At 45.2% G+C, this 25,865-nt stretch overlaps 1 protein-coding gene and 1 long non-coding RNA gene across 3 annotated transcripts in view; both read left to right on the top strand.

The window, feature by feature from the left end:
• Positions 1 to 314: 314 nt before the first annotated feature.
• LOC117077447 lies at positions 315 to 5,609 on the top strand. Of its 2 annotated transcripts, none has more exons than XR_004434769.1 (3): positions 315 to 810; positions 1,860 to 1,983; positions 2,137 to 2,193. It is a non-coding gene; the product is annotated as an uncharacterized LOC117077447 (long non-coding RNA). The 2 variants fall into 2 exon arrangements; XR_004434768.1 differs by lacking the exon at positions 2,137 to 2,193 and adding an exon at positions 5,448 to 5,609 and having other exon boundaries at positions 316 to 810.
• A 5,281-nt stretch (positions 5,610 to 10,890) lies between these two features.
• MSN (moesin) overlaps positions 10,891 to 25,865 on the top strand; it is a 153,192-nt gene continuing 138,217 nt past the window's right edge. Inside the window, exon 1 of the mRNA XM_033201141.1 lies at positions 10,891 to 10,950. Coding sequence (XP_033057032.1) covers positions 10,906 to 10,950 — 45 coding nt within the window. The 5' untranslated portion in view covers positions 10,891 to 10,905. The remainder of the gene's footprint in view (positions 10,951 to 25,865) is intronic.

The following is a 25,865-nucleotide window of genomic DNA, read 5'->3' as shown; positions in this document are numbered from 1 at the left end:
AAAGGGACTGGGGTATCTGCCAGTTCTGGCACAGCCACAGGCAAGCAGGATTCTCTCTTGTTCCCCTGCCCCTCCCCTTCTCCAATCCCTATCACCTGCCTTGGCATGAGGGCCTCTAGAGAAAAGAAAATAAAAATGAGTGGGCAGAAACAGCTGGATACAGTCAGGAACACAACTGGCCTCCCGGGCTGTCTCCTGGTCCTTGTTTTGCTCCTCCCCCCACGCCCCTTCCTCCTCTGCAGGCTTCTGATAGGAGGACTGCAGCAGAGCTGGGGGAAGGGTGGGGAATTAGAGTGGGGTTGGATGATGGGGTAGAAAGTTGTTCCAAATATTAACTGGTCTCGTGAGATATCTTCTTGGCTGCAGCCTGACCATCTAACTTACTGTTTTTCCTCCAGCTGCTGCCTCCTGCTTTCCCTCTGCTGCAGGCTGGAATGAAGGGCGCGGGTGGCGGGGGGGGAGGAGAAGGAGGAGCAGCAAAGTTGGCCAGGGTCCTGCTGGCTGGGGGCCAGGACTGCCTCCCTAAACAAGCAAGCAGGGGCGCATACAGCCCTGGGTTGAGTTGTTGCCCTTAATCATCTGGCCACAGCAGGAATAAGAGGCTCCCGGAAAACCCTGGCTCTTGGCTATCTCTTCCATGAGCACACCCTGGCCCTGGGGCCTGAGATCTCTCCATGCAGAGGCAGCCATGAACTGCGGGGGCAGCAGCAAGGCTGGCCACACCACCCACCCCGCCACCTCCGGCCCCGCCGCTCAACCAGCCATCAGTCCCTTAACTGCCAGTGTTCGTGGACCATACAAAACAACCAAGTGAGTGAGCAGGGGCTGGCTGGGGGTTGGGAGAGATTCCTGGACTGGGAATACCAGCCTGTGCCCTCTTTTTTTTGCCCTCAGGGACAAACATGGGAGGCTTAGGCAAACTCTTCTCAGTGGATAGGGGACACTGAAATGTTGATCAGTGTAGGTGTTTTGACCCCCACCCCCAGCCATTTGCTTTTCTGTGTTCCTCTTGCCCTCTCTCCCTCTTTCTCTCTCTCTCTCCTTCCCCAACTCCCCACTCTGTTCTTATTCCTTTCTATTCCCAGACAAGGAACTCATTAAGCCCAAAGCAATTTTAGGGTGCCCAGTAGAAAGAATCACAGAGGCTGCTAGTGCCGATGCTGCTGGTGCTGCTGCTGAGAAGTGCCCAGGACCGGGCGCCAGGGGAGTTGGAGTCAACAACCATCACTGTCGGATCTGCTGACCCCCAAGCCAGTTTCTCCAGTCAGGCACCTCCTACTCCCTGTGGAGGCCTGGGGATCTCTAAGGCCCTCCAGCTTCCCTATCACTCCCATTTTCACTCCACTCTCTATCCCCTGCACTTAGCCTCCCGTGGTGGCTTTTCCATTTACTCCTTTCCCATCCCACCCCACCCCAGTCCCAAGTTTTCAAAGTGATGACAGAAGATTAAGAGATGCCCCATTCCTATCTTGGCCATTTAGTCTGCAGTTGCCCGTCTGTAACTTCCCCTGCTGTATACCGTGGCACAACTATTCTCTCAGAGCCACCAGGTGCCTCCCAAGAGCCCCTGAAAGACATCTGTTTCCAGGCTAGGCTGGTTTTTCTCCTGGAACTGCTGCGCCCAGGAGAGACTGGCCAGTCACTGTGACCACACTTGAGAGCTTGCTGTCCTCCTGATTCCTGAAGACCCAGGAGGAAAAGGCACTCCAGCTCCCTGCCTGGGATAACCTCCCTATGGTGCCTGGGCTGTCATATCACTTCTGTGGCTCTCAGCCCCCTTTCTGCCCTGGTCAAACGTGGGAAGGGAGAGGAAGGCAGGAGGGCCATGTCCTAACCCCTGTCATCCCTCCTCTTGCCAGCAGATCCCAGCCAGCCTAGAAGCAGGCTCACAGTTTTCCATGGAGGGCTTGGATAGTAAACTGATCCTGGATGTTGGCGGCATATGCCACCTGATCTACATCAGCACCATGAGGGCCTTTTCAGGTACCTGCCTCTACAAGCCAACTGAGCCGTCCCCGCCTGGCACCCCAGGTGCTCAGGGCCCACTGGTTCGAGAGCTTTTCTTTTCTTTTCTCTTTCTTTCTTTCTTTCTTTTTTTTTTTTTTTCTGAAATGGAGTTTTGTTCTTGTTGCCCAGGCTGGAGTGCAATGGCACAATCTCGACTCACTGCAACCTCTGCCTCCTGGGTTCAAGTGATTTTCCTGCCTCAGCCTCCCAAGTAGCTAGGATTACAGGTGTGCACCACTATGCCCGGCTAATTTTTTGTATTTAGTAGAGACGAGGTTTCACCATGTTGGTCAGGCTGGTCTGGAACTTCTGACTACAGGTGTGAGCCACTGTGGCCGGCCGAGAGTTTTTCTTTGACAGCAACCCTGAGCTCTTTGGCTATGTGCTGGGTTACTACCATACTCAGCAGCTGCACTGCCCTGCCAACGTTTGTTGGGATATCCTAGAGGAGGAGTTGGCTTATTGGGGCCTGGCAGAAGCACCCCTGGCACCTTGCTGCCAGCTCACGCTAAGTGGCAAGGAGACCTACACCCAGGACTTTCTGTCCTGGGAGGCCTGTGAGAATGCCTGCATGCATGAATGCCTTCTTCTGAACCACATAGAAGGCCAGGGACTGCAAAATACTTAAAATCCTGGCTCTGGGTGCTTCTTGACCAACCTCAGTCTTCCTTAGGGGCCAGGGTAACTAATTAACAGTGTGTGGCACCATGCCAGACACTCCTACCCCCAAAGGACCCTCCCAAAATGCCACAATGTCTACACACTTGACATGGTGCTTGGGACTCGAATCTATAGACTTCCGGCACAATTTGGGGGCATCCCTCAAAAAGGGAAGCCAAGAAGGGTGGAAGTATAGTTAGAGAGGTGGGGATGCTGGCAAATGGGATTCTCACAAGCATCTTTTTCTCTAGTGCCTTTCCCTGATCTCCACACTCTTTGCCATGTATGCCCTGGTCATCTTCTTCCAGGAGACAGAGGTCCAGCTGGATTACTTCTCTGTCAATTTTACTACTACGGAACATGGGATGGGGGTGGGGGAAAGCCAGCAGCAGCAGTAGCAGCAGAACAACAGTTTTGTTTACCGCCATGCCCCACATCTGCTATAACCTGGAGCTGCTCTGTCCCCTTTGGTTTGGAACTGAGCTCTTTGCCTGGACCATTTCTTGCCTTGATAAGGTGCGCTTCTTGTGTAGCCCTCTCAGTCTAGCTGATGTCTTCTGTTTGTTCCCTGCATTGGTGGAATTAGTGGTAGGCGACAAGGCTGTACGGCAACTCTATCTTAGCCGAATTCTTGGGGCCATTCGTTCTCTCTATGTCCTCAAGCTGGTTCGTCTCCTGGGCTTCCTTGAAAAATCCTTGGCCATGAGAGTCCTTGTTCATACCCTCCATTCTTCCTGGAAAGAGGTGGTGCCTTTCTCCTGAGTTAGGTTGCTGAAATCTTATTCTTTGGCTTGTTCTTCCTCTCTGGGGAGCTCTTAGGCTTGTCCATCTCAGGTCAAAGTGAGCCCCACTTGGGAGACATCTTTACATGTCTCTGGTGGACTGTCATAACTCTCACTACTGTCAGCTATGGAGATATCTATCCCCTCTCTGCTTCGGGCCAACCCACTGCTGCTCTCACAGCCACTGCAGGCATGTGCACTGGTATCTTGCTGGTTCCTGTGCTCCTGATCCGCTTCCAGCGCTATTATGCTGTAGCCCTGGCTCGCCAGAAACTAAGGCCCAGTGGGACCCTGTAAATAGGCCCGTTGATCAAGAGGGATGGACCCCACCTTCCCTTCTTTCCTTTTGCCAGTTTCTGGTTACAGAAAAGAAAGAGCCCCAGATCATGGCAATTCCTGCTAGTCAGGATCAGGTAACCATTACCTAAAGGTCATACTTTTCCCTGTTATCAAGGGGACACCCTGAAGGAAGGGCCTGGGGCAAGGCTAGCTAGGCTTCAGCTTTCCCTTGCCCTACCCTAGGCCTTTTTCTTAACCCTGGAGTGACCAGAAAGGATAGAAAGTAGTTCTTCTGGGATTAGTGCTATATCTCCCTCTCAACCAGTTCTCCTCTTCCATTCCCTCATCCCTGCCCCTGCCATCTAGACTAGGGTCCAGATGAGAGACTTCTGAGTGATGGTAGCCATAGGATATCAACATTGATTGCCTATGAGTATTATGGTGATTGCCTGTGGGTATTGATAGTAATTATCTGTGAGTACCTGACAGCAACTGGTTAGGGTATTGATGGCAATTGGTACCTTCAGTGCCCAAGCATAGCCAGATTGTAGCATTGCTCCCCCTACTGCTCCTGGGACAAATGCTCCTTAGAGCTATAAGAAGGCCTTTGAAGGTCCCTAGAGACTCAAGCAGATGCAGATCAGTCAGTTCTGAACCAAAGCACTCTAACTCCATGATATCCTCTTCATCCATTTTTTTTCCAGGCTGGAGTTCAGTGACGCCATTTTGGCTCACTGCAACCTCCACCTCCTAGGTTCAAGCGATTCTCTTCCCTCAGCCTCCCGAGTAGCTGGGACTACAGGCACGTGCCACCATACCCAGCTAATTTTTGTATTTTTAGTAGAGACGTGATTTCACCATGCTGGCCAGGCTGGTCTCAAACTCCTGACCTCATGATCTGCCCACCTCAGCCTCCCAAAGTCCTGGGATTACAGGTGTGAGCTACTGCGCCTGGTCTCTCTTCATCCCATTTTATCCTTGCCCACTCGTCCTCATCTCTGTGACTTTTTCATAATATTTTAGATACAGTATTAGCTATCATTAATTACAATGTATTAGCCAATATTAATCACAATACTTCAGCCATGATAACAGTATGTAATCACCTATAGATATGAAATGTTATCATTGAACATCACATGGACAGGAACGAAGAAACTGGGATTTTTGGCAACAATCGGCAAGCAATTTCCTCTTCCAGATTACAAAAACAATTTTGAGGCCAGGTGCAGTGGCTCACACCTGTAATCCCAGCAATTTTGGGAGGCTGAGGTGGACGGATTACTTGAGCTCAGGAGTTCAAGACCAGCCTGGCCAATATGGTAAAACCTCGTCTTTACTAAAAATACAAAAATTAGCCAGGCGTGGTGGTGCACGCCTGTAATCCCAGCTACTCAGGAGACGGAGGCAGGAGAATCGCTTGAACCCAGGAGAAGGAGGTTGCAATGAGCCTAGATCACATCACTGCACTCTAGCCTGGGAGACAGAGAGGGACTCCATCTCAAAACAACACCAATTTTGATTTTGCTTATTTATTAATTCTTTATTAGTTTTTCCAAACACTTTTTAGTACCTACAATGGGTCTACCCCAATCCTCGCTGCTACCTTCCCACCTCTTTTACCTTTTTATTTTATTTTTTAACTACCTGCATGTTTTTTCCTCCCTCCTTTTCCTGTGGTGCTTCCCACCATACACATCTTTTGGAAATGGCTTCCAGGAGGAAGAGAAGGGACCCTCTCAGGTCTAACTTCAAATCAAGCCACTGGGTTGTCTGAGGAAGTATCCCAAGCAACTAGTCTGGACTGGGAGGTTGAATTGAGCCCTTGCTGTTGCTGAAGCTGTGAGAATAATTCTGTTTACAAAACTTTTAAATAAAATATCCTTCAAAATATCCTTCAAAGTCTCCGTCCCAGGGTCTGTTTGTGGTTTTTCTGGGAGAGGCTTGTGGGAATCAGCAGTGGTGGGGTGGTGCAATAAACTAATGACAAGACCGTATAGACAAATTATTTTATTTTATTATTTTTTGAGAGGGAATCTTGCTCTGTCACCCAGGCTGGAGTGCAGTGGCATGATCTCAGCTCACTGCAACCTCTGCCTCCCAGGTTCAAGCAATTCTCCTGCCTCAGCTTTCCGAGTAGCTGGGGTTATAGGTGCATGCCACCACGCCCGGCTAATTTTTGTATTTTTAGTAGAAATGGAGTTTCGCCATGTTGGCCAGTCTGATCTCGAACTCCTGACCTCAGGTGATCTGCCCGTCTTGGCCTCCCAAAGTGCTGGAATTACAGGCATGAGCCACTGCACCCGGCAGGCAAATTATATGATAGGGTAAAAAGCAGTTTGTTATCTTCATTGAGTCTGTTCCTCACAGTAAACTATTATGACTCACAGACACCTTGATTGGGAGAGAAAAGCTTTTGTTTGTGTTGGGACCAGGTTGAGGAAGGGAAGGAGACAGGGCTAGGAGTTGCTGGTGAAAACTGCGGGTACTTATCAGAACTGAGAGGCTGTAGGCAGAGAGGTTTCCATTTAAGGAACACTAAGAGAGGATCAGAATTATGGCAAAACATCAAAGACAGTCTTGTCCTTCTCATTGCCTAGAAGTGAAAGATGTTGGAACAATTTGCTGCTTTCAGAGACCATTCTAGTCTACCACCCTTAATTTTGAGTTGGGAAAAAATTAAGTTTAGAGAAGTGGGGGTATTTTCCCAAGGGCACAAAGGGAAGAGTGGCAGAACTGGGAGTTCTGTCACCTCAGAGCAATACTGTATCAATCTTTATCAACTCATTAGCATTAGAGGTGGGTTGTTAGAATTTCCAAACAAAAGTAGAGAAGACTGCACCCTGTTCTAGACAGCAGCAATGGTGGTAGTGGCATGAGGGGATGGTGGTGGGATGAAGTGGTGGGGGTGGGACTAGGATGTAATGGAAAGCCTTGGAAGCTTGAATGAGTAGGCTTGGATGTTAGGGTTGAAAGGACCTTTGGGAATTGGTGGCCCCTACTCGGGTAGGGGCAGAGAAGCATACAACACCACAGAACATTATAAAAAGAACCAGATAGAATGTCAGAGCTGGGAGAAACCTGGAAGCTCATCAAGTCCAGCTTGCTCCTGTTTCAGGTGGGGAAACTGAGGCCCAGAGAGATGCTGAAACTTGACCTGGTTTCTACAGTGAATTAGGAGAGAAGTAGGGCTGCAACCATCCCTGTCACATAAGAAGAAACACTGACTGCCTTTGTTGTTTCCCTTGCATCTGAGTTAGGTGGTCAGACTTTTTAACCAAGAAAGAGAGATGGGGCAGGGGAGCCCAGTGTTGCATGGCCTGCCTAGTACTGCTTATATAATAAAACATTATAGAATGACAGTAATGAAAGCCTTAGTATGCACCTGTTTCTGTAACATAACCCTATATCTGAACCCATCCTACACCTCCAGCACGTAATGCCCTGCAATACTGTGTCCAAGAAGCCCCTCAAATTTAGTGATACCTCAACACTGAGCCCACAAATCCTCTAGACAGTAGGGCCTTCCCTGAATACCAAGCACTCCTTGGTCTTTCTCATGATTTAGTCTTTCTCATGATTAAGTCTTTCTCATGATTAGGTTCTCACTCTCACACTAAGGTCACTCCTTTTTTCTGCCCAGGCATAAATTTTCTTTTCTCTGAGGAGGGAAGGGAGTAGATGGGGATGCTGAAAAGCACTTTCATTTGAGCAGTTCTTGCCATATCTTTGCCCCACATGTGAAACTTCTCAGCCAAGGAACTAACTTGTTCCTATACCCACTCTCATAGCACAGTCACCACACTCCACCCCCATTCATCCACACCCCCGACATTCACTTTGCCCATGGCAGAGACCCTACTGGCCACGCTCTCTGCACAGCCCTGGAAAGCCTCTTGTTTCTAGTCACTAGGAGAGAAGGTTCAGTCTCCCAGCACACACTTCTTATCTGCATGTCTCTCATTGTGAGGGACTGGGAGGTCTGTAGGTCAACCGCAGCCTGATTCTGGCCCTATCTAGTGAAGTACTCAGTGATCTCTTGTGCTCCCCTCTGGCCTCAGCTCTTTAGCAGTTGCTACAGCAAGTGGTCTAATTGGGCCTCCACTTCCAGGTCAGACCCATAGAGGGCAACCATTTGCCAGTTTATGAGAAATTACTCTGGGTGTGGCCTCTCCCTTTCTTCACTTCCTTTTCAGTACTTGTAAAATTCTAGAACCACAGGCTGTCAGAATCAGAGGGTGTGTTTAGATAACTTATATTTGAATATCCTCACGATAAAGATAAAGAAGCAGGCCCAGAGAAGAGATGAGACCAGTCTAAACTCAGGCAGTGATTCACTCTGTGGCAGTTGGGGCTAGAATCCACGTTTCCTGAATGCCGGTTCAGAACTTTTGAAACACACTGCTAAGCATCTAACCCAAATGCCTCATTTTATAGTTGTGAAAACTGAGGCCCCGGAAAGAAGTTGACTAAGGTTGTACAGTCGTTGTGATGGAGCTAGGACTCAAACCCAGGTCTTCTGAATCCCAGTCCAGATTCAGAAACAATTTTAGGCATCTAGTTCATCCTGTTTTTTTTTTTTTTTTTCCTTTACAGATGAAAAGAGTTCAGAGAGGGAGTGTAATTTACCTGAAGCCACAGAGTAAATTAGTGAAAATAAGAACTGGAGCCCAAGGCTGGCTGTAGAACTGGGACTGAATGGAAATTGGAGACTCTCACTTCACTTCTAGTCTCCGAGAAACCTCAATAACTTCGGGACCCCAGTGTCTCGGAATTAAATAGCAGAGGTAGGGATGCAGTCCTTGCTTAAGCTGACTATGAATCCCCAGAAGGCTGGAATCTGGGGTATAGTTTGTATGTGTGTGTGTTGGGAGTGAGGGGTCTGCTCTGGTCCCCTCCAAAAAACTCTTAAGAAAAGGCTCACCTAATTTCTCCTCTTTCAAGGCCTCTGGCTTTGAGAGTGAGAAGATAACTCACTCATTGCCCACAGTTGCCGCTGAGAACATAATTACTAGCTGGGACATCACCATAGCATCCGGCCATCACATTTGCAGAATAGTGTCTTGTTTTTGTCAAAGCTCTTTCCTATTTTTTCTTTGTTTTTCAATTCAGCTTCCTCAAGCTCCAGGGAGCCAGATGAGTCAGATACCATTACCTCTTCTTTTATAAAGAAGAAACTCATTTATGGAGGGGTGGGAGAAATGAGTGGGGAGCTGAACCAGTGTTGGACAGACTGAGACTAAATCCCCAGTCCTTTGATTTCCAGCTTTCTGGAGTCTCTGCATAAATACCCAGAGTCCCAGAGGAGGCATCAGTGTCCCTCAAATGCCTGATGACAACTCCCTCCCTCATTTATTAATCACTGAGCTGGGGCCAGATACTGTATGGGGCTTTCATTGGAAACAAAGGTGACAGAGACCCTGCCTTTAAGTGTTCACAATCTGGATATTGATTAGTCACCACTCTGCCCATTTCAATCCTCAGCTTTCTCTTCTTCTACTAGAAAAATAACCCCAACAGTGCTTTATTTTATTTCATTTATTTCTTATTTATTTATTTGAGACAGTCTCACTCTGTTGCCCAGGCTACAGAACTTGATCACAGCTCTATGAAGCCTCAACCTCCTGGCTCAAGTGATCCTCTCACTTCAGCCTCTTCTGAGTAACTAGGACCACCATGCTTGCCTTTTTTTTTTTTTTTTTTTTTTTTTTTGGAGACAGCATCCCACTATGTTGCTGAGCCTGGTCTCAAACTCCGGGACTCCAGTGATCCTCCCACCTTGGCCTCCAAAGCACTGGGATTACAGATGTGAGCCACCTGGCCCAGCCTTGTTTTATTATTTTTGAGACAGGATCCGGCCCTATAGCTCAGGCTAGAGTGCAGTGATGTGATCACAGTTCACTGCAGCCTCAACCTCCTGGGCTCTGGTGATTCTCCCACCTCACCCTCCCTAGTAGCTGGGACCACAGGCATGCAACACCATGCCCAGCTAATTTTTAAATTTTTTGTAGATTTGGGGTCTCGCTCTGTGGCCTAGGCTGGTCTTAAACTCCTAGGCTCAAGCAGTCTTCCTACCTCGGCCTCCCAAAGTGTTGAGATTACAGGTGTGAGCCATCATGCCCAGTCCAATAATGCTTTTTGGCTGGTGATGTTGAATCAATTTTATAACCTTTTCAGAAGTTGATTAGGAGTCAGAACACTAGCATTCTAGTTCCAGTTCTGCTACTTTACTGTGTAGTAGTGAGCCAGTCCTTTCCTATGCGTGGGCTTTAGTTTTCACATCTGCAAAATGATTTTGTGGGATTGTGTCAGAAGAGAGTAGGAATATGGTTTCTAAGAACTTCTGGCTCAGATCATTTAGGAGATGAAGACCCTTTGTAATCTGTGGGCAGTGTTGTTTCTTTGGGTGGAAGACTGGAGGGTAGGAGCCAACAGGGCATGTTATGAGACCTTACATCCTGCTGCCTTCCTCCTTAGCTTTGTGAAATACCCTTCCCAAGGAGCAGGGAACTTGAGCTTTCTGAAAACCTCAGAGGGACCCCATTTCTACCTGTCCTCACTAGCAATACTCAGGAAGCACCAAAACTATTTTGGATTGGAAGTTATTCAGCCAGATTCCAAGGTTGAAGTTCATGAACAGAGAGAGAATCAGAGAAGGAGAAGAGAGAGGCATAAAGGAAGAGGCAGAGAGACAGAGAAAAGGAAGAAAGAGGTTGGAGGGACAGAGGGAAAGACTTAGAAGAAAAAAAGGAGGAGGGAGAAAAATAGTAGGAATTAGAGACAGAAACAGATAGAGACAGGAAGAAAAAGAAAGAAACAGACAGAGAAACAGAAGAGAGAAGGAAACAGAGAAGGGAAGAGGAGAGAGGAGAGAAAAACGGGAAAAGAGACAGAAACAGGGAAAGACAGAGAGAGAAAAAAATATGAATGAATATGATAATATGATAGTGGACATACCTAGTCCCAGGCAGCCGCATGAGAGAAACTGCATAAAATCGTACATCTTGAACAGAATCTAGAAGTGAAAGTGAATCTAGAAGTGAAAAATCAAGGCCAGAGAGCAATTGAGCTTTGTTCATAGTCACACAGCAAGCTAGTGGAGGTGCCAGGACTCAAACCCATGAGGCACTGGCATCAGGGAGTTTTGCCCTCTTCCCCCATCAGTTCTCCTCTGAGGATGAAGACATACAACATACATGCATGCTTACTAAGGCTGACTAGGGTAAGTTTTGTTCTATTACACAGCACTTTTGGGAGATTAGAGGCAGACTTCATGGAGGAGGTGACTTTTGGGTCAGGGCTTGAAGGATGAAAACAACAGCCAAAATTTTAATTGCGGCCAGGCGTGCTGGCTCACGCTGGTAATCCCAGCACTTTGAGAGGCCAAGGAGGGTTGATTACCTGAGGTCAGGAGTTCGAGACCAACTTAGCCAACATGGTGAAATCTGTGTCTACTAAAAATTAAAAAAAAAAAAATTAGCTGAGTGTGGTAGCACGTGCCTGTAGCCCCAGCTACTGGGAAGGCTGAGGCAGGAGAATCACTTGAACCTGGGAGACAGAGGTTGCAGTGAGCTGGGATCGCACCATCACACTATAGCCTAGGCAACAAGATCAAAACTCCGTCTCAAAAAAAAAAAAAAAAAGAATTTCAAAGATACAGTTATTCTTCAAAAAAATTCAAAGTAAGACTGGGCACAGTGGCTCATGCCTGTAATCCCAGCACTTTGGGAGGCTGAGGTGGCCAGATCACAAGGTCAAGAGATTGAGACCATCCTGGCCAATATGGTGAAACCCCATCTCTACTAAAAATACAAAAATTAGCTGGGCGTAGTGCGTGTTCCTGTAGTCCCAGCTACTCGGTAGGCTGAGGCAGGAGAATCACTTGAACCAGAAGGCGGAGGTTGCAGTGAGCCGAGATAGCGCCACTGCACTCCAGCGTGGGTGACAGAGTGAGACTCCATCTTAAAAAAAAAAAAAAAAAAAAAAAAAGTAGGTAAGATTTTGATAGGTGCAGAAGCGGGTGGTTCTAGTTCAAGGTAATAGCATAGGGGGTAGGAGTGCTTGAGGAGGACATGAATAGGCGGCTGAGCAAGGTGTCATCTGCCTTCTGGAGGGCAGAGGGCATGAAAAAGGGGTCCCAGATTTTGGTCACCCCATGAGTGACAGGTGTCTGGGTTGGCTTGTGATGACAGTGAGGAGGAAAGGGAGGCTTTTGAGCAGGGATGCTGTAAGAACAGGGTTGAGTTCTAGGAAGATTCCCTCTGCCAGTCAGCCTGACGGAGGATGAATTGGAGAAAAGATACTGACATCAGGGAGCCATGACAGAAGATCTTTGCTACAGTTCAGGTGACAGATAAGTAATAAGAATCTGATGTGGCGTGGTGGGAGTGGGTATAGATGCAGTGGTTTTGGGGGTGGCTTTCTAAGGTTCCTTTGGAGAAAACATAGGATCTGAATTAGTACCATTGTTGGGGGAATAAGGAGAGAGATGAGCAGAGGGCCAAAAAGCAGCCACCCAAAACTCCAGACAGGTGGCTGTCTTTTCCTAGCTTATGGTTGGAGTGTGTGTTTGTGTGTGTGTGTGTGTGTGTGTGTCTTTTTAAAATTTTCCATCGGCTGCTCTGAGAGTTTGTGTGTTTCCCAAAGTGCGTGAGCAACCTCCTGCATATGCATCTGTGTATGGATGTACGTCTCCAGGCGTCTAAATGCGTCTGTACCTTGCTCTGTGCGTGTTTTACCTAATCCATGCTGTGGTTAAACTGATTGGCTAAAGGAATGACTTCACATTGCTTCATGCATCTTAAAGTGCAGGAATAAGCATCTTTGCTCCCAAATGTGCTTCTAAATTCTGTTTGCTAAGCTAGGCTGTGGTGGATTTGATTGGCTAAAAGAGCTATTCCAAATTGCCTGTGCTCTGTGGCATAGCTACAGCTTGAAATCCTATTATTGCTGGCTACAGGAATTACCATAATGTGTTTGGCTTGATTTTCCAGACAATAATTTAGAACCTTGCCACCTCTCTATGCAGATCTACCCAGCTAAATGAGAAGTGGAACTGGGAATCTTTTTTGCAAACAAAACTCTGGCCCATTAAGAACTCTCTGCTGCCTTGTGAAGGGAATAGGGAGGGGAATGCAGCCTTGAAGGACCCCACAACTCTGATTATGGTTTGATTCTGCCCAGAGACATAGATATGTAGTCCACATAGGCTTAAGGTCTCTTATAGAATTTAGACCATTTCTTTCCATTCCAGCCTGTGAAATGGTGAGTGTTCTTATCATGCCTTCTTCTCATTCTTAAGAGCTGTCAGCTCTACCAAGAACAGTAGGCTCTCATAAGTATTTATTGCCTTGAAATTGAATTACAGCTGTCGAAGCCAAAACCCAGAGAGAAGGAGAATTTATTCAAGATCTCACAGAGGAATTTGAACTTGAATCCTGGTTTCTGGATTTCCTGTCAAGAACTCTTGCAACAATGTCATCCTGCCTTGTGATAGCTCAGGTTCAGACCTCTGGCAGTAGAGGGCTTATACGGCTCTGACCAATGTGTGATTGGGTCTAGTCTCTTTACCCCTCCGGGCCTCAGTGCTCTCATCTGCACTGTGTGAAGATTAGGCTACAAGGTATTCAGAGGCCTTTCTAGTTCTGCTTCTAGGAATCTGTGACCAACACTGAGAACATAAACCTGTAGGCCCTTGGGTGGGGTGAGGAGGGTAGGAAGCAGTTGGGGCCTGTCTCAGAAGCTGTGTGTCACACCTTCCTCCCTCTCCCCTGACTCCAAATCTCCATTAAAAGAGTAGAATAACTTTTCCGGTTTGGGAAATCATTCTCTGACCCAAAAGCCATTGGGCCTCTGGAAAGTGGGACAGCGTGTCCAGCCCACAGCCTCTAAATGCCTAATAGGGCTAGAAAGGCCAAGGTGGCTGGCGGGGCAGGTGGGAAATGGTTGGCTTGGAGAAGTTCCCCACTTCTGGAGGATCTAACCCTGGTGGGGAAGGGAGGTGACTGCCACTCAGCCCTGGCAGGTTGACAGGCTGGGCTGAACCAGTGTGTTCTGGAAAGGCCAGGAATGATGTCAGGGACGCTTTGGGCTGCAACAACAGGAAACCACTGAGTGTTTACATTGGCTCTCAGAGCTCAGGCAGCCTGTTTTTTCTTCACTTCCTCAGTCTATCTGTTTCCTCTGATTCAAATATTATGAAGAGGGACTCATTGCTCAGGCTAGGGAAAGTGGAAAGGAGGCCCAAGAAGAAAGAGCCTCCTTCCCAACCCAGAATGTCAGATGCTTGGGAGGGAAGGCCAGCTTTACGCTAGCTAGGCCCCTGCCAATAATAGATCTTAGGGTAGGGAAGCAAGACAGTTAGGGCTACTCTGAGCATTCTACTGCTCCGTGGAAAGCAACTTCAAAATTCTTCCAAAGACCCAAGTTCTAAACTTGGAAGCTATCTTGTATTCTCTTCCGATCTAATCAGTTACCAACTCTTGTTAATTAAATCTAATTGAATCCGTTTTAACCAACAGTGGATTTGTGTGCAAAGTGCTATGTTGTGCTGTCTGTGTGTGTGTAGGGAGAGAACACAGGTAGTGGGTGAGATACAAATAAAAAAGAGTTCTTGCCCTCAGGGATTAATGATAGAGTGACAGAGAGTAACAGTAGGATGTCCTCCATCTGTTACTATCTCTTCATCCCCAAGGCTGCTGCCCCAGTTCAGGAACACCCATCATTTCCCATTTGCATGCAACGGTCTTTTAATGGGTCTCCCTGTTTCCAGTCTTTCCCCTCCCATACTTCCTTCATAATTATATTGAAGTGACTCCGATATAATTATGGAGGAAGGCTCTCCAGCTCCACTCTCTCATCAAGCCTCCTAGATGGTGTGGCAGGGTGGCTTCGAGTTTCGTCTTGGTGTCAGGCAGACCTGGATTTGAGTGGGTACCTTACCATTCACTATTGGCTGTATGACAGTGGGCAGTGGCTTTGCTTTTCCAAAGTGCTATTTCTCTAGTTTTAGGTTCTTTATTGACAAAATGAAGATAAATTCTACCTCACAGGGCTGTTGTGAGAATTAAATGAAATAATGTATGCATGGTGCCCAGTACAGAGTTAACATTTGATAAATGGCAGTTCTAATTACCGTGCCTCAGATGTGTCATGTTCATTTCTATCTCAGCTCCTTTATGCCATCTGAAACAGGCTCCTTTCTCTTAAAGACTACTATAACTGGTGGGACCTTAGAGACCATATACAGGAGTCTGATCACTCCTACTGAGGCCTGGGAGGGGAAACAACGTGCTCAAGATTACACAGAAAGTGAATTCCAGGTCAGGTGCAGTGGCTCACACCTGTAATCCCAGCACTTGGGGAGACCAAGGTGGGTGGATCACCTGACATCAGGAGTTCGAGACCAGCCTGGCCAACATGGTGAAACCTCGTCTCTACTAAAAATACAAAAACTATTGGGGCGTAGTGGTGGGTGCCTGTAATCCCAGCTACTCAGGAGGCCGAGGCAGGAGAACAGCTTGAAGTTGGCAGGTGTAGGTTGCAGCAAGCTGAGATCATGCCACTGCACTTCAACCTAGAGTGACAAGAGCAAAACTCCATCAAAAAAAAGAAAAAGAAAAAGAAAAGAAAATGAATTCCAGAACCACAACTAAAACACTTTACAAATGTTAACTCATTTTATCTTTACAGCAGCCCTGTAAGGTCGGTAGTAGGGGTAGTATGTACTATTATTAGGTCCATTTAATAGATGAAAGGACAGGCTCAGATAGGTTAGGTAACTTGCCTAAGGTCACACAGCTGGAAATGACAGATCCAGGATATGCATCTAAGTAGTCTGACCTCAAGCAGCTGAGCACTTGAAATGTGATTAGTATGACTAAGCATTTCATTTCTAATAATAATTTATTTTAATAAATCTAAAGTTAAAATTTAATAGCCAGTTGAAGCTAATGGCTACCATGTTGGACAGGATGGTTCTAGGCTTAGTGCTTCTTCAGACCCAGAAGGATAAGACCATATCTAATAAACTTTTATGTCATTGCAGTACCCAGCACTGTGCATGACACATCTACCATTATATTCAAATTCAGCTATGTTAGTAGGCTCTTGTGATCCAGGCAAAAAGGAGCCTACAATATGGTAGTCACAGTCAAGAGGACAGAAGAGGACGTATTTGAGAGATCATTATTAACGATATGGTAGTCACAGTCAAGAGGGACAGAAGGGGACATATTTGAGAGATCATTATTATCACTATTATCATCACCATTATCATAGTAAAATTAATAGGTAATTAAGTACTTACTTATGTGCCAGGCAACTGTTTTACGTGCTTTCATAGATTAATTCATTTGATTCTTACAACAACTTTATGAGGTACGCTTAGGTACTATTACCATCATTCCCATTTTGCAGGTAAGGGAATGAGCCACAGAAAGTTGAAGTGACTAGTAAGTTGCAGAGCCAGGATATAAGCCAAGGCAGGCTGGTTTTAGAACCCAGTGTCTTAACAACTACTCTATATCATGCACTGGAGCAGAGGACAGATGTCCAGGGAGCAATATGAAAGTTTGGTTCATGGTAGGGTTGTAGTGCACGTGGGATGTCCACAGGGAGATAGCCAGTAGATGGTTGGCCATGTGGGTTTCAAGCTCAAAGAAGAGTGCAGGGTTAGAGATCGAATATTTGAAATCATCAGCATAAAGATGGCAATTGAAGCCACGGGAATTCATGTAATCCCACAGGGAAAGTGTGCAGTGTTAATAGAGGTTAGGAACACTAGGCATCAACATAAAGGAGGGATTCTCTGATAATGGATTTCAGGTAGAAGGAATAGGCTCCTTTTGAAGGTGGCAGCAGATCAGAAATAAGCATAGGGAGCAAGAAGGGCAGAGAAAGGGATTGAACTAAGCATCTTTCCCCCAAACCTGCTCTTCTTTAGTGGTCTCTACCTCAGTGAATGGCTCCACTATCAACATAATTGGAAAAACCCAGAACCTGGGGATCATCTCTAACTCCTCCATGTCCCTCACCTCTCGTATTCAATCTATTATCAAGGTCCATTGGCTCTTTTCAAAATTTATCCTGAACCTAACCTCTTCTGCCCACCTCCACCACCACTACCCTGGTCTAAGCCACCATCACATTTCACTTATATGACTGAAGTGGCCTCCTTCCTGGTCTCCCTGCTTCCATACTTACCTCCCTACAGTCAGTGCTCAACCCAGCATTCAGAATGATCATGTTAAAAACAAAAGTCGGTTTATGTCATTCCTCTATTCACAACTAGCCCATGGCTCCTCCAGCATGCTCAGGACTTACAATCCCCTTAAAGATGCCTCAGTCTCTGTCCTGGGTTCCAGACTAACGTTTGACATCTCCATGTGATAAATTGCCATTTGATAATTTGACATCTCTATTTGGTTTGACATCTCCATGTGGTATATTACCATTTGGTAAATTCTCCATTTACCACTGGTAAATCAAAGACAGCCAAAACAGAACATTGCCACTCCAAAGCTTGTTCCATCACAATCTTTCCCGCCAAAGAAACGGCACCATCATCCACCCAGGTAGCAAGTCAGAAATCTAAGACTTAGGTTTGCCTCCTTTTTCTTATTACCCCTAACCATTCAGCTTATTAGCAAGTCCGGCTACACTCAGAATATATCCTAACACTCCACCTCTCTCCTCATTTACTTCCCAAAAGTCCAGTTCAAGTCCCTATCATCTGTCAACTGGATGACTTGCCCTAACCTCCTTACAGGTCTCCTGGCTTCCACCCTTGCCCCCTACAACCCCTTCTTTACAATAAATCCAGAAGAATCTTTGTAAAACATAGATCATGCTAATCCCCTGCATGAAACTCCCCAGTGTCTTTCCATCACATGAGGACCAAAAGCCAATGTTTTGCCATAGCCCACAAGGGCCTACGTGATCCAGTCTCTGCAATTTCTCCAACTCCTTCTCTTACTACTCACTCCTTTTCTCACCACAACTCAGCCCTCTGATCATTTTTCCGGTATTTGAACAGCTCAACCCGTCACCACCTCCTCTCCTTACTTATCACCTGATTCACTCCTTCCTCAGGCATCAATTCAGATACTCACTGGCTCTGAGAGACTCTTTTCCATATCCCAGACTAAGAAATTCCTTCTGTGTGTCACTCTCACAACATTCCGTCATTCTCCTTCACAGTGTTAAGCCTAGGTTCAATCGTTAATTTAATTAATTGATTAATCAATTTTTGAGACAGGATCTTGCTCTGTCACCCATGCTGGAGTGCAGCGGCGTGACCACAGCGCACTGCAGCCTTGACCTCCCAGGCTCAAGGGATTCTCCCAACTCAGCTTCCCAAGTGACTGGGTCTACAAGTATGCACCGCCATACCGAGTCTTTGTTTGTTTGTTTTTATGTTTTTTTTTTTAAAAGGATTTTTTTCTTTTTTTTTTTTTATTATACTTTAAGTTCTAGGGTACATGTGCATGACGTTTATATCATGTATAACTCCCCAAAGCAATCCCTCCCTCCTCCCCCCTCCCCATGATAGGCCCCAGTGTGTGATGTTCCCCTTCCCGAGTCCAGTGATCTCATTGTTCAGTTCCCACCTATGAGTGAGAACATGCGGTGTTTGGTTTTCTCTTCTTGTGATACTTTGCTAAGAATGATGGTTTCCAGCTGCATCCATGTCCCTACAAAGGACGCAAACTCATCCTTTTTTATGGCTGCATAGTATTCCATGGTGTATATGTGCCAGATTTTCTTAATCCAGTCTGTCACAGATGGACATTTGGGTTGATTCCAAGTCTTTGCTATTGTGAATAGTGCTCTGTCTCAAAACATGAAAACATACGTGTACAAAGACACATGCACACGTATGTTTTTATGTTTTGAGACAGAGTCTTGCTCTGTTCCCCAGACTGAAGTATGGTGGTATAATCTCGACTCACTGCAGTCTCCACCTTCCAGGTTCAAGTGATTTTCCTGCCTCAGCCTCCTGGGTAGCTGGGACTACAGGCGTGTGCCACCATGCCCAGCTAATTTTTGTATTTTTAGTAGATGAGGTTTTGCCATGTTGGCCAGGCTAGTTTCAAACTCCTGAACTCAAGCAATTCTCCTGCCTTGGCCTCTCAAAGTGCTAGGATTACAGGTATGAGCCACTGCATCCAGCCTGATTGTCAATTTAATTACTAGATTGTAACCTCCATAAGAATAGGGACAGTCTGTCGTAGAATTCTATCCCATATGCCTAACACAGTAGCTGCAATATAGTATGAATTTATTTGTTTATTCATTCATTCAAAAATATTTATCAAACACTCACTATTTTTGCAAGTTACTATTCTAGGAGCTTGAGGTACAAAACAGACATAAGACTTGCCTTCATGGAGCTTACATTCCAGTGGGACACACACTGAGTGGCAGTAATTATATTTGATATTTATTGGATCTGTGATCTTAGCCTGAGTATAACCGTATTACTTAGTTTATTCATTTATTCAACAAACATCTATTGATATTTTCAATTGACCAGGTACTTTAGACATATTTTCATTTAATCAGTGAACAACCCTGTGAGAGAGATATCACTAGCCCCATTTCTAAGACAGAGAAACTGAGGTCAGAGAGGTTTAGCAACTTGCCTTAGGTTAAGTAGCAAACAGTCAAGTGCATGTAGTTTGACCAGAAAGCTTGCCAGCTTACTCATCACACTACAACATACTGCTTTTGACAAGTCAGTTCTGGCCCTAGAAGGATACAAAGGAACTCCTGCAGGGCGCCTGACCCAGAGGGAGATCTTGAGGAAATGAAGCCATGGAGAAAGCTCCCAGCCTACACCAGGCCTGTTATAACCCTGATGTAGTCTCCATTCCTTATGGTGATAGAGTAGACCTCATAACTGGGTTTTCTTTGACAGATTGGGAAAATAGAGACACAGGGTCAGGGAAGGAGTCACCCAAAGGCACATTAGCAGTGAAGAAAGACCCTGGCACCCTTGTATTCAGGATATCATAGAATAAGGCACTGAGAGTTAACTTTGGGAAGGAGACCAGTGGTGGTAGCTACAGAACAAGTACCTAATTGTCAATCTTAAGCCTGGGTTCTTGGGTAAGTCCTGTTTCCACACCTTTATGTGAACCCAGGAGATCTTTGCTATTCCGGACCATTTCCTGCCCTCACTTCCAATTCCGCCCTATTCTGAGCTAAGTGTTTGAAAGACAAGAGGCAGGGGACATGGTTCCGGGGCTCAACCTCTCCCACCATAAAGGCAATATAGGGAAAGTCCACTGGGCCTGGTGACACATGTGTGTAATTGTTGCTACTCAGGAGGTTGAGGCAGGAGGATCACTTGAGCCCAGGAGTTCAAGACTCTGTCTCAATTAAAATTAGAAATAAAAGATATAGGAAATGTCTTCAACACTGAAAGGGAGGCAGGTGCAACGGCAGGTGGAAAGGGGTATAGCCCTACCGGACTGCCCTTCCCTGAGGTGCAGAGCAAAACTCTGTCTGTGTAGTCCCTCTGCGAAGTGATTCCAAATGCCACAGTGTGGGGCAGACAAACAAGAAAGGGGTGGCAGGGATTTACAATCTTTGGATATGGCTAGACAGAGCCTGTCAGTGGGTAGGAGACTGTGTGTGAGTTAAATGAAGACAGTTTTGCATGGAGACAGGGCAGGCCTGGGAGAGGAGGAGAAAGGGAGGAGCATGAGGCAGGATGAGTGAAGAATCTCTGTACCCAGTTTTGTTGCTAGAACACAGCTGTGACTGTGTATTTCTAGGATATGTGTTCATACCTGAGTGGGTGTGTGGAAGGCAGGGCTTATTTATGCAAGGTCTATGCAGGAATATGTGTATGCAAGGTGTGTGTGTGTGCGCGTGTGTGTGTGTATGCGAAGTGTCAGGGGAGGGAAAGTTGTGGGTGTCAGTGTCCTTGTAAAGTCAGTCTGGATGTGCATTTCAGTTTTTGTGTGGAATGCAAGAAACACAAGATATAGGTAGTGTGTATCAGGGAGATTTTATATGTGAGATGTGTAAGAGGAAAAAGGGGCTAAGCATGCAGTGTGTGCTGACGGTTATAGGGGAACATTGAGGTAAGGTGTTGGCAGAGTACATGGCATGCTATCTGTGTGGCGTAAACAAGAGCTTTGAAATGGTCTAAGTGTACCAGGCATTCTCAGTAACCTCAGCCATGTCACTCTGAACCTCAACTTCTCTGCTGATAAAAGGGATAAGCCTCACCCACATACAGGGTTGTATAAAAATTCAGTGAGTTAATCCATGAGAATTGTCCTGCTCACAATAGGTGCTCAAGAAATGGTTAATACCATGATTCTGGTTGTGAAGTGAAATTGCCAACACCTGAGACAGAGCTCATTAAATGTTTATCAAACTAAAGAATAAATGACTTGTTGGTTTGGTTTTGCCTGCTCAACACCAAATAGTCAATTGATAACTTAACTGGGGCTTGTATTAGCTCATTATTTTTTTTCATTTGTATTTTATTTTTTATTATATTTATAGATCCAGGGCTCTCATTATGTTGAGAGCCCTGGAGCTATAGATATACAAGTCCCTGAAGGGGTTGGTGGGGAGTAAGGAAGGGAAGAGATGGCTTGAAAGCCATTCAGACAGGCCTGGGCAAAAAGCAGGGGAAATGCCAAGAACTCTCTATGCACTCAAGGAATTGAGTCAAGAATGCAAAGGTATATAGGGTTTCCATCCTACCCTGGCTCCGTCATTCCAAGGCAGCTCTTGAGTTTAAGGCTCAGGCCTGCCCAGAACAAGGCAAAATTGACCTCCTAAAGAGCAGAGGAAAGGGAGGAGCAGAGACTGCTTGTACGGGAAATGCCCATTGCTGTGAACTTGATCACATATAAAGCACGTAGCTCTACAACCTAGTCTCTAGGGCTTGACCCAAGCCGGGACTCAGCAAGTGGTCATGGAGAACAGAAGCCACATAGTCCCACGGCCATAGTATTAAGGTTAAAGAGTAGATTTCCTGGCCAGGCGCAGTGGCTCACGTCTCTAATCCCAGCACTTTGGGAGGCCGAGGTGGGCGGATCACGAGGTCAGGAGATCAAGACCATCCTGGCTAACACAGTGAAACTAAAAATACAAAAAATTAGCCGGGTGTGGTGGCATGCACCTGTAGTCCCAGCTACTGGGGAGGCTGAGGCAGGAGAATCGCTTGAACCTGGGAGGCAGAGGTTTCAACGAGCTGAGATCGTGCCACTGCACTCCAGCCTGGGTGACAGAGCAAGACTCCGCCTAAAAAAAAAAAAAAAGTAGATTTCCTGACTCCTTATTTGTGTGTATATTGTCTGTCTCCTCTCACTAGAATGTTCTTCACTACTATTTTTCTGGTACCTAGACCTAGCATGGAGTAGGTACTTCATAAATGGTTACAATAGATTATAGCCATAAGAGTAATATTTATCATAGCTGTTATTACCATTTTTTTCTTTTTGGTACTTTTTTTAACTGTGGCAAAATACATATCACAAAATTTTCCAACTTAACCATTTTCAAGTGTTCAATTCAGTGGCTTTAATACATTCACAGTGTTGTGCAACCATCACCACTTATCTATTTCTGAAACTTTTTCATCATACCAAACGAAACTCTGTAACCATTAAGCAATAACTTCCTACTCCCTGCCTCCCTCCTGTCCCTGGTAACCTCTAATCTACTTTCTGTCTCTGTGAATTTGCCTATTTTGAATATTTCATATGTGTCTTTATATAATATTTGTCCTTTTGTTTTTGGCTTATTCATTAACAATGTTTTCAAGGCTATTCACATTACAGCATATAAAGAACTTCATTCCTTTTAACAACTGAATAATATTCCACTGTATGTATATACCATATTTTATTTATCCATTGATCTGTTGATGGACATATGAGTTGTTTCCACATTTTGGCTATTGTGAATAGTGTTGCAGTGAACACTGGCATACAGGTATCTGTTTGAATACCTGTTTTAAATTATTTTGGGTGTAACCTAGGAGTGGAATTGCTGGGTCATATGGTAATTCTATGTTTAGCTTTTTGAGGAACTGCCAAACTGCTTCGCATAGCATCTACACCATTTTGCATTCTCATCAACAGTGTATGAAACTTAGAATTTCCCCACAACTTTTCAACATTTACTTTCTATTCTTTTTTAAAGCTTTTAATGCTTGTTTATTTTTAACTGTAGCAAAATATACATAACATACCACTGCACTCTAGCCTGGGGACAGAGTGAGACTCCTCCAAAACAAATAACATAGCATAAAATTTACCATTTTAACAATTCGTAGATTTACAATTCAGTAGTGTTAAGCATATTCACATTGTTGTGTAACCAATCCCCAGAACTCTTTTCATCTTGCAAAATTACTCTGTACCCATTAAACAACACTCCTCATTTTTGCCCTTCCACCAGCCCTAGGGAAACCATAATTTTTCTTCTGTCTCATGAATTTGACTACTCACAGGTACCTCATACAAGTTACGTCATACAGTTTTTGTTCTTTCCCTCCCTCCCTCCCTCCCTCCCTCCCTCCCTCCCTCCCTTCCTTCCTTCCTTCCTTTCTCTCTCTCGCTCTCTCTCACTCTTTCTTTCTCCTTCCTTCCTTTCCTTCCTTTTCTTCCCCTTCCTTCCTTCCTTCCTTCCTTCCTTCCTTCCTTCCTTCCTTCCTTCCTTCTTTCTTCGAGTCCTGCTGTCTCATCCTGGCTGGAGTGCAGTGGCACAATCTTGGCTCACTGCTACCTCTGCCTCCCAGGTTCAAGTGATTCTGCCTCAGCCTCCTAAGTAGCTGGGATTACAGGTGCGTGCCACCATGCCTAGCTAATTTTTGTATTTTTAGTAGAGATGGAGTTTCACCATGTTGCCCCGGCTGGTCTCAAACTTTCTGACCTCAGGTGATCCATCCACCTCAGCCTCCCAAAGTGCGGGGATTACAGGCATGAGCCACTGTGCCTGGCCAGTATCAGTATTTCTGTGACTGCTTTATTTCACTTAGCATAATGTCCTCAAGCTTCATCCATGTTGTAGCTTGTGTCAAAATTTCCTTCCCTTTTAAGGCTGAATAATATTCCATTGTATGTTTAGTGTATTTCATTCAACCTTTGATGGACACTTGGGTTGCTCCTCCCTTTCAGCTATTGTGAACAATGCTGCTGTGAACATGGGTGTATCAATATCTCTGTTTTCCAAAGTGCCTGTACCATTTAATATTCCCACCAACAGTTCACAGAAGCTCCAATTTCTCTATGTCCTCACCAATACTCCACTCTTTTTGGGTTATAGCCATTCTAAAGGTTGTGAAGTGGTAGCTCATTGTGGTTTTGTTTTCCATTTTCCTAATGACCAAAAATGTTGAGCATATTTTTATTTGCTTATTTAATATGTTATATCTTCTTTGAAGAAATGTCTATTCAAGTACTTCATCCATTTGTAAAATTGGCTTGTGCTATGGTTTGAATGTATCCCTCCAAAAGTGTGTTGGAACTTACTCCCCAATACAACAATTGGGAGGTGGGAGATGGGGCCTAATGAGAGGTGATTAGGTTAGAAGTGTATTAACACTGGAGTGGGTTTGTTATTGTGGGAAAAGATTCATTATAAAAGAGCAAGTTTGGTCCCCTTTTCTCTCTCACCCTCTCTTGCCCTCTAGCCTTCCACTATGTGATGACACAGCAAAATAGCCCTCACTAGATGCTAGTTTCTTAATCTTGGACTTCGCAGCCTCCACAAGTGTACGCCAATACATTTCTGTTCTTCATAAATTACCTACACTCAGGTATTCCGTTATAGCAGCACAAAATGGACTCAGGTTATTCATCTTTTTGTTGCTGAGCTGTAGCAATTCTTTGTATATTTTGGATACTAACTCCTTATCACATAAAATTTGAAACTATTTCCTCCTATTTTGTAGCTTGTCTTTTCTGTTTCTTCATAATGGCTTTTTGTTTGTTTGCTTTAGTTTTTTTGTTTTTGTGAAGCAGGGTCTTGCTCTGTCGCCCAGGCTGGAGTGCAGTGTTACGATCTTAGCTCACTGAAACCTCCTCCTCCTGGCTTCAAGTGATCCTCCTGCCTCAGCTTCTCAAGTAGCTGGGACTACAGACACATGCCCACACACCTGGCTAATTTCTGTATTTTTAGTAGAGACGGGGTTTCACCATGTTAGCCAGACTGGTCTCAAGTGATCCACCCGCCTCAGCCTCCCAAAGTGCTAGGATTACAGGTTTGAGCCACCGCACCCGAACCATAATGTTTTCTGATACATAAAAGTTCTAAATTTTCATGAAATCCAATTTACCTGTTTTTTTTGTTGTTGTTGTTACTTTTGGTGTCCTTTCCAAGGATCCATTGTCAAATACTAGATTATGAAGATTTTCACTTAGTTTTTTTTTTTTTTTTTTGAGAGTTTTACAGTTTTAGCTCTTATATTTAGGTTGACACTTTTTTGTTTTTGCTGTTGTTTTTGAGACGGAGCTCCGTCTGTCACCCAGGCTGGAGTGTAATGGCATGATCTCAGCTCACTGCAACCTCCACCTCCCAGGTTCAAGCCATTCTCCTGCCTCAGCCTCCCAAGCAGCTGGGAATACAGGCGCATGCCACCACACCTGGCTAATTTTTTGTAATTTCAATAGAGATGAGGTTTCACTGTGTTAGCCAGGATGGTCTCAATCTCCTGACTTCGTGACCCGCCACCTCTGCTTCCCAAAGTGCTGGGATTACAGGTGTGAGCCTCTGTGACCTGCCCAGGTTGCTATTTTTAAAAATTTTAGTAACTTGTGCAAACAAGGTTGATACATTTTGACTTGATTTTTGTACATGGTGTCAGATAAGGGTCCAACTTTATTCTTTTCATGTAGAAGTTCATTGTCCTGCACCATATGTTGAAAAGACTATTCTTTCCCCCAGTGAATGGTTTTAACACCCTTATCAAAAATCAGTTAGCCACAGATGGCTGTATTCATTTCTGGCCTTTCAATTTTATTTTATTCATCTATATGTCTATACTTATGCCAGTACCGCACTGTTTTGATTTTTGTACCTTTATAGTAATTTTAGAAATTGAGAAAAATGACCTCCAACTTTCTTCATCTTTTTCAAGATTGTGTTAGTTATTCAGGGCCCCTT

Source organism: Trachypithecus francoisi, unplaced genomic scaffold, assembly GCF_009764315.1.
Source record: "Trachypithecus francoisi isolate TF-2019V2 unplaced genomic scaffold, Tfra_2.0 Lachesis_group6, whole genome shotgun sequence".
Classification (NCBI taxonomy): domain Eukaryota; kingdom Metazoa; phylum Chordata; class Mammalia; order Primates; family Cercopithecidae; genus Trachypithecus; species Trachypithecus francoisi.
Note: the sequence above shows the minus strand (reverse complement) of the source record. Positions and strands in the feature narration are given on the sequence as shown.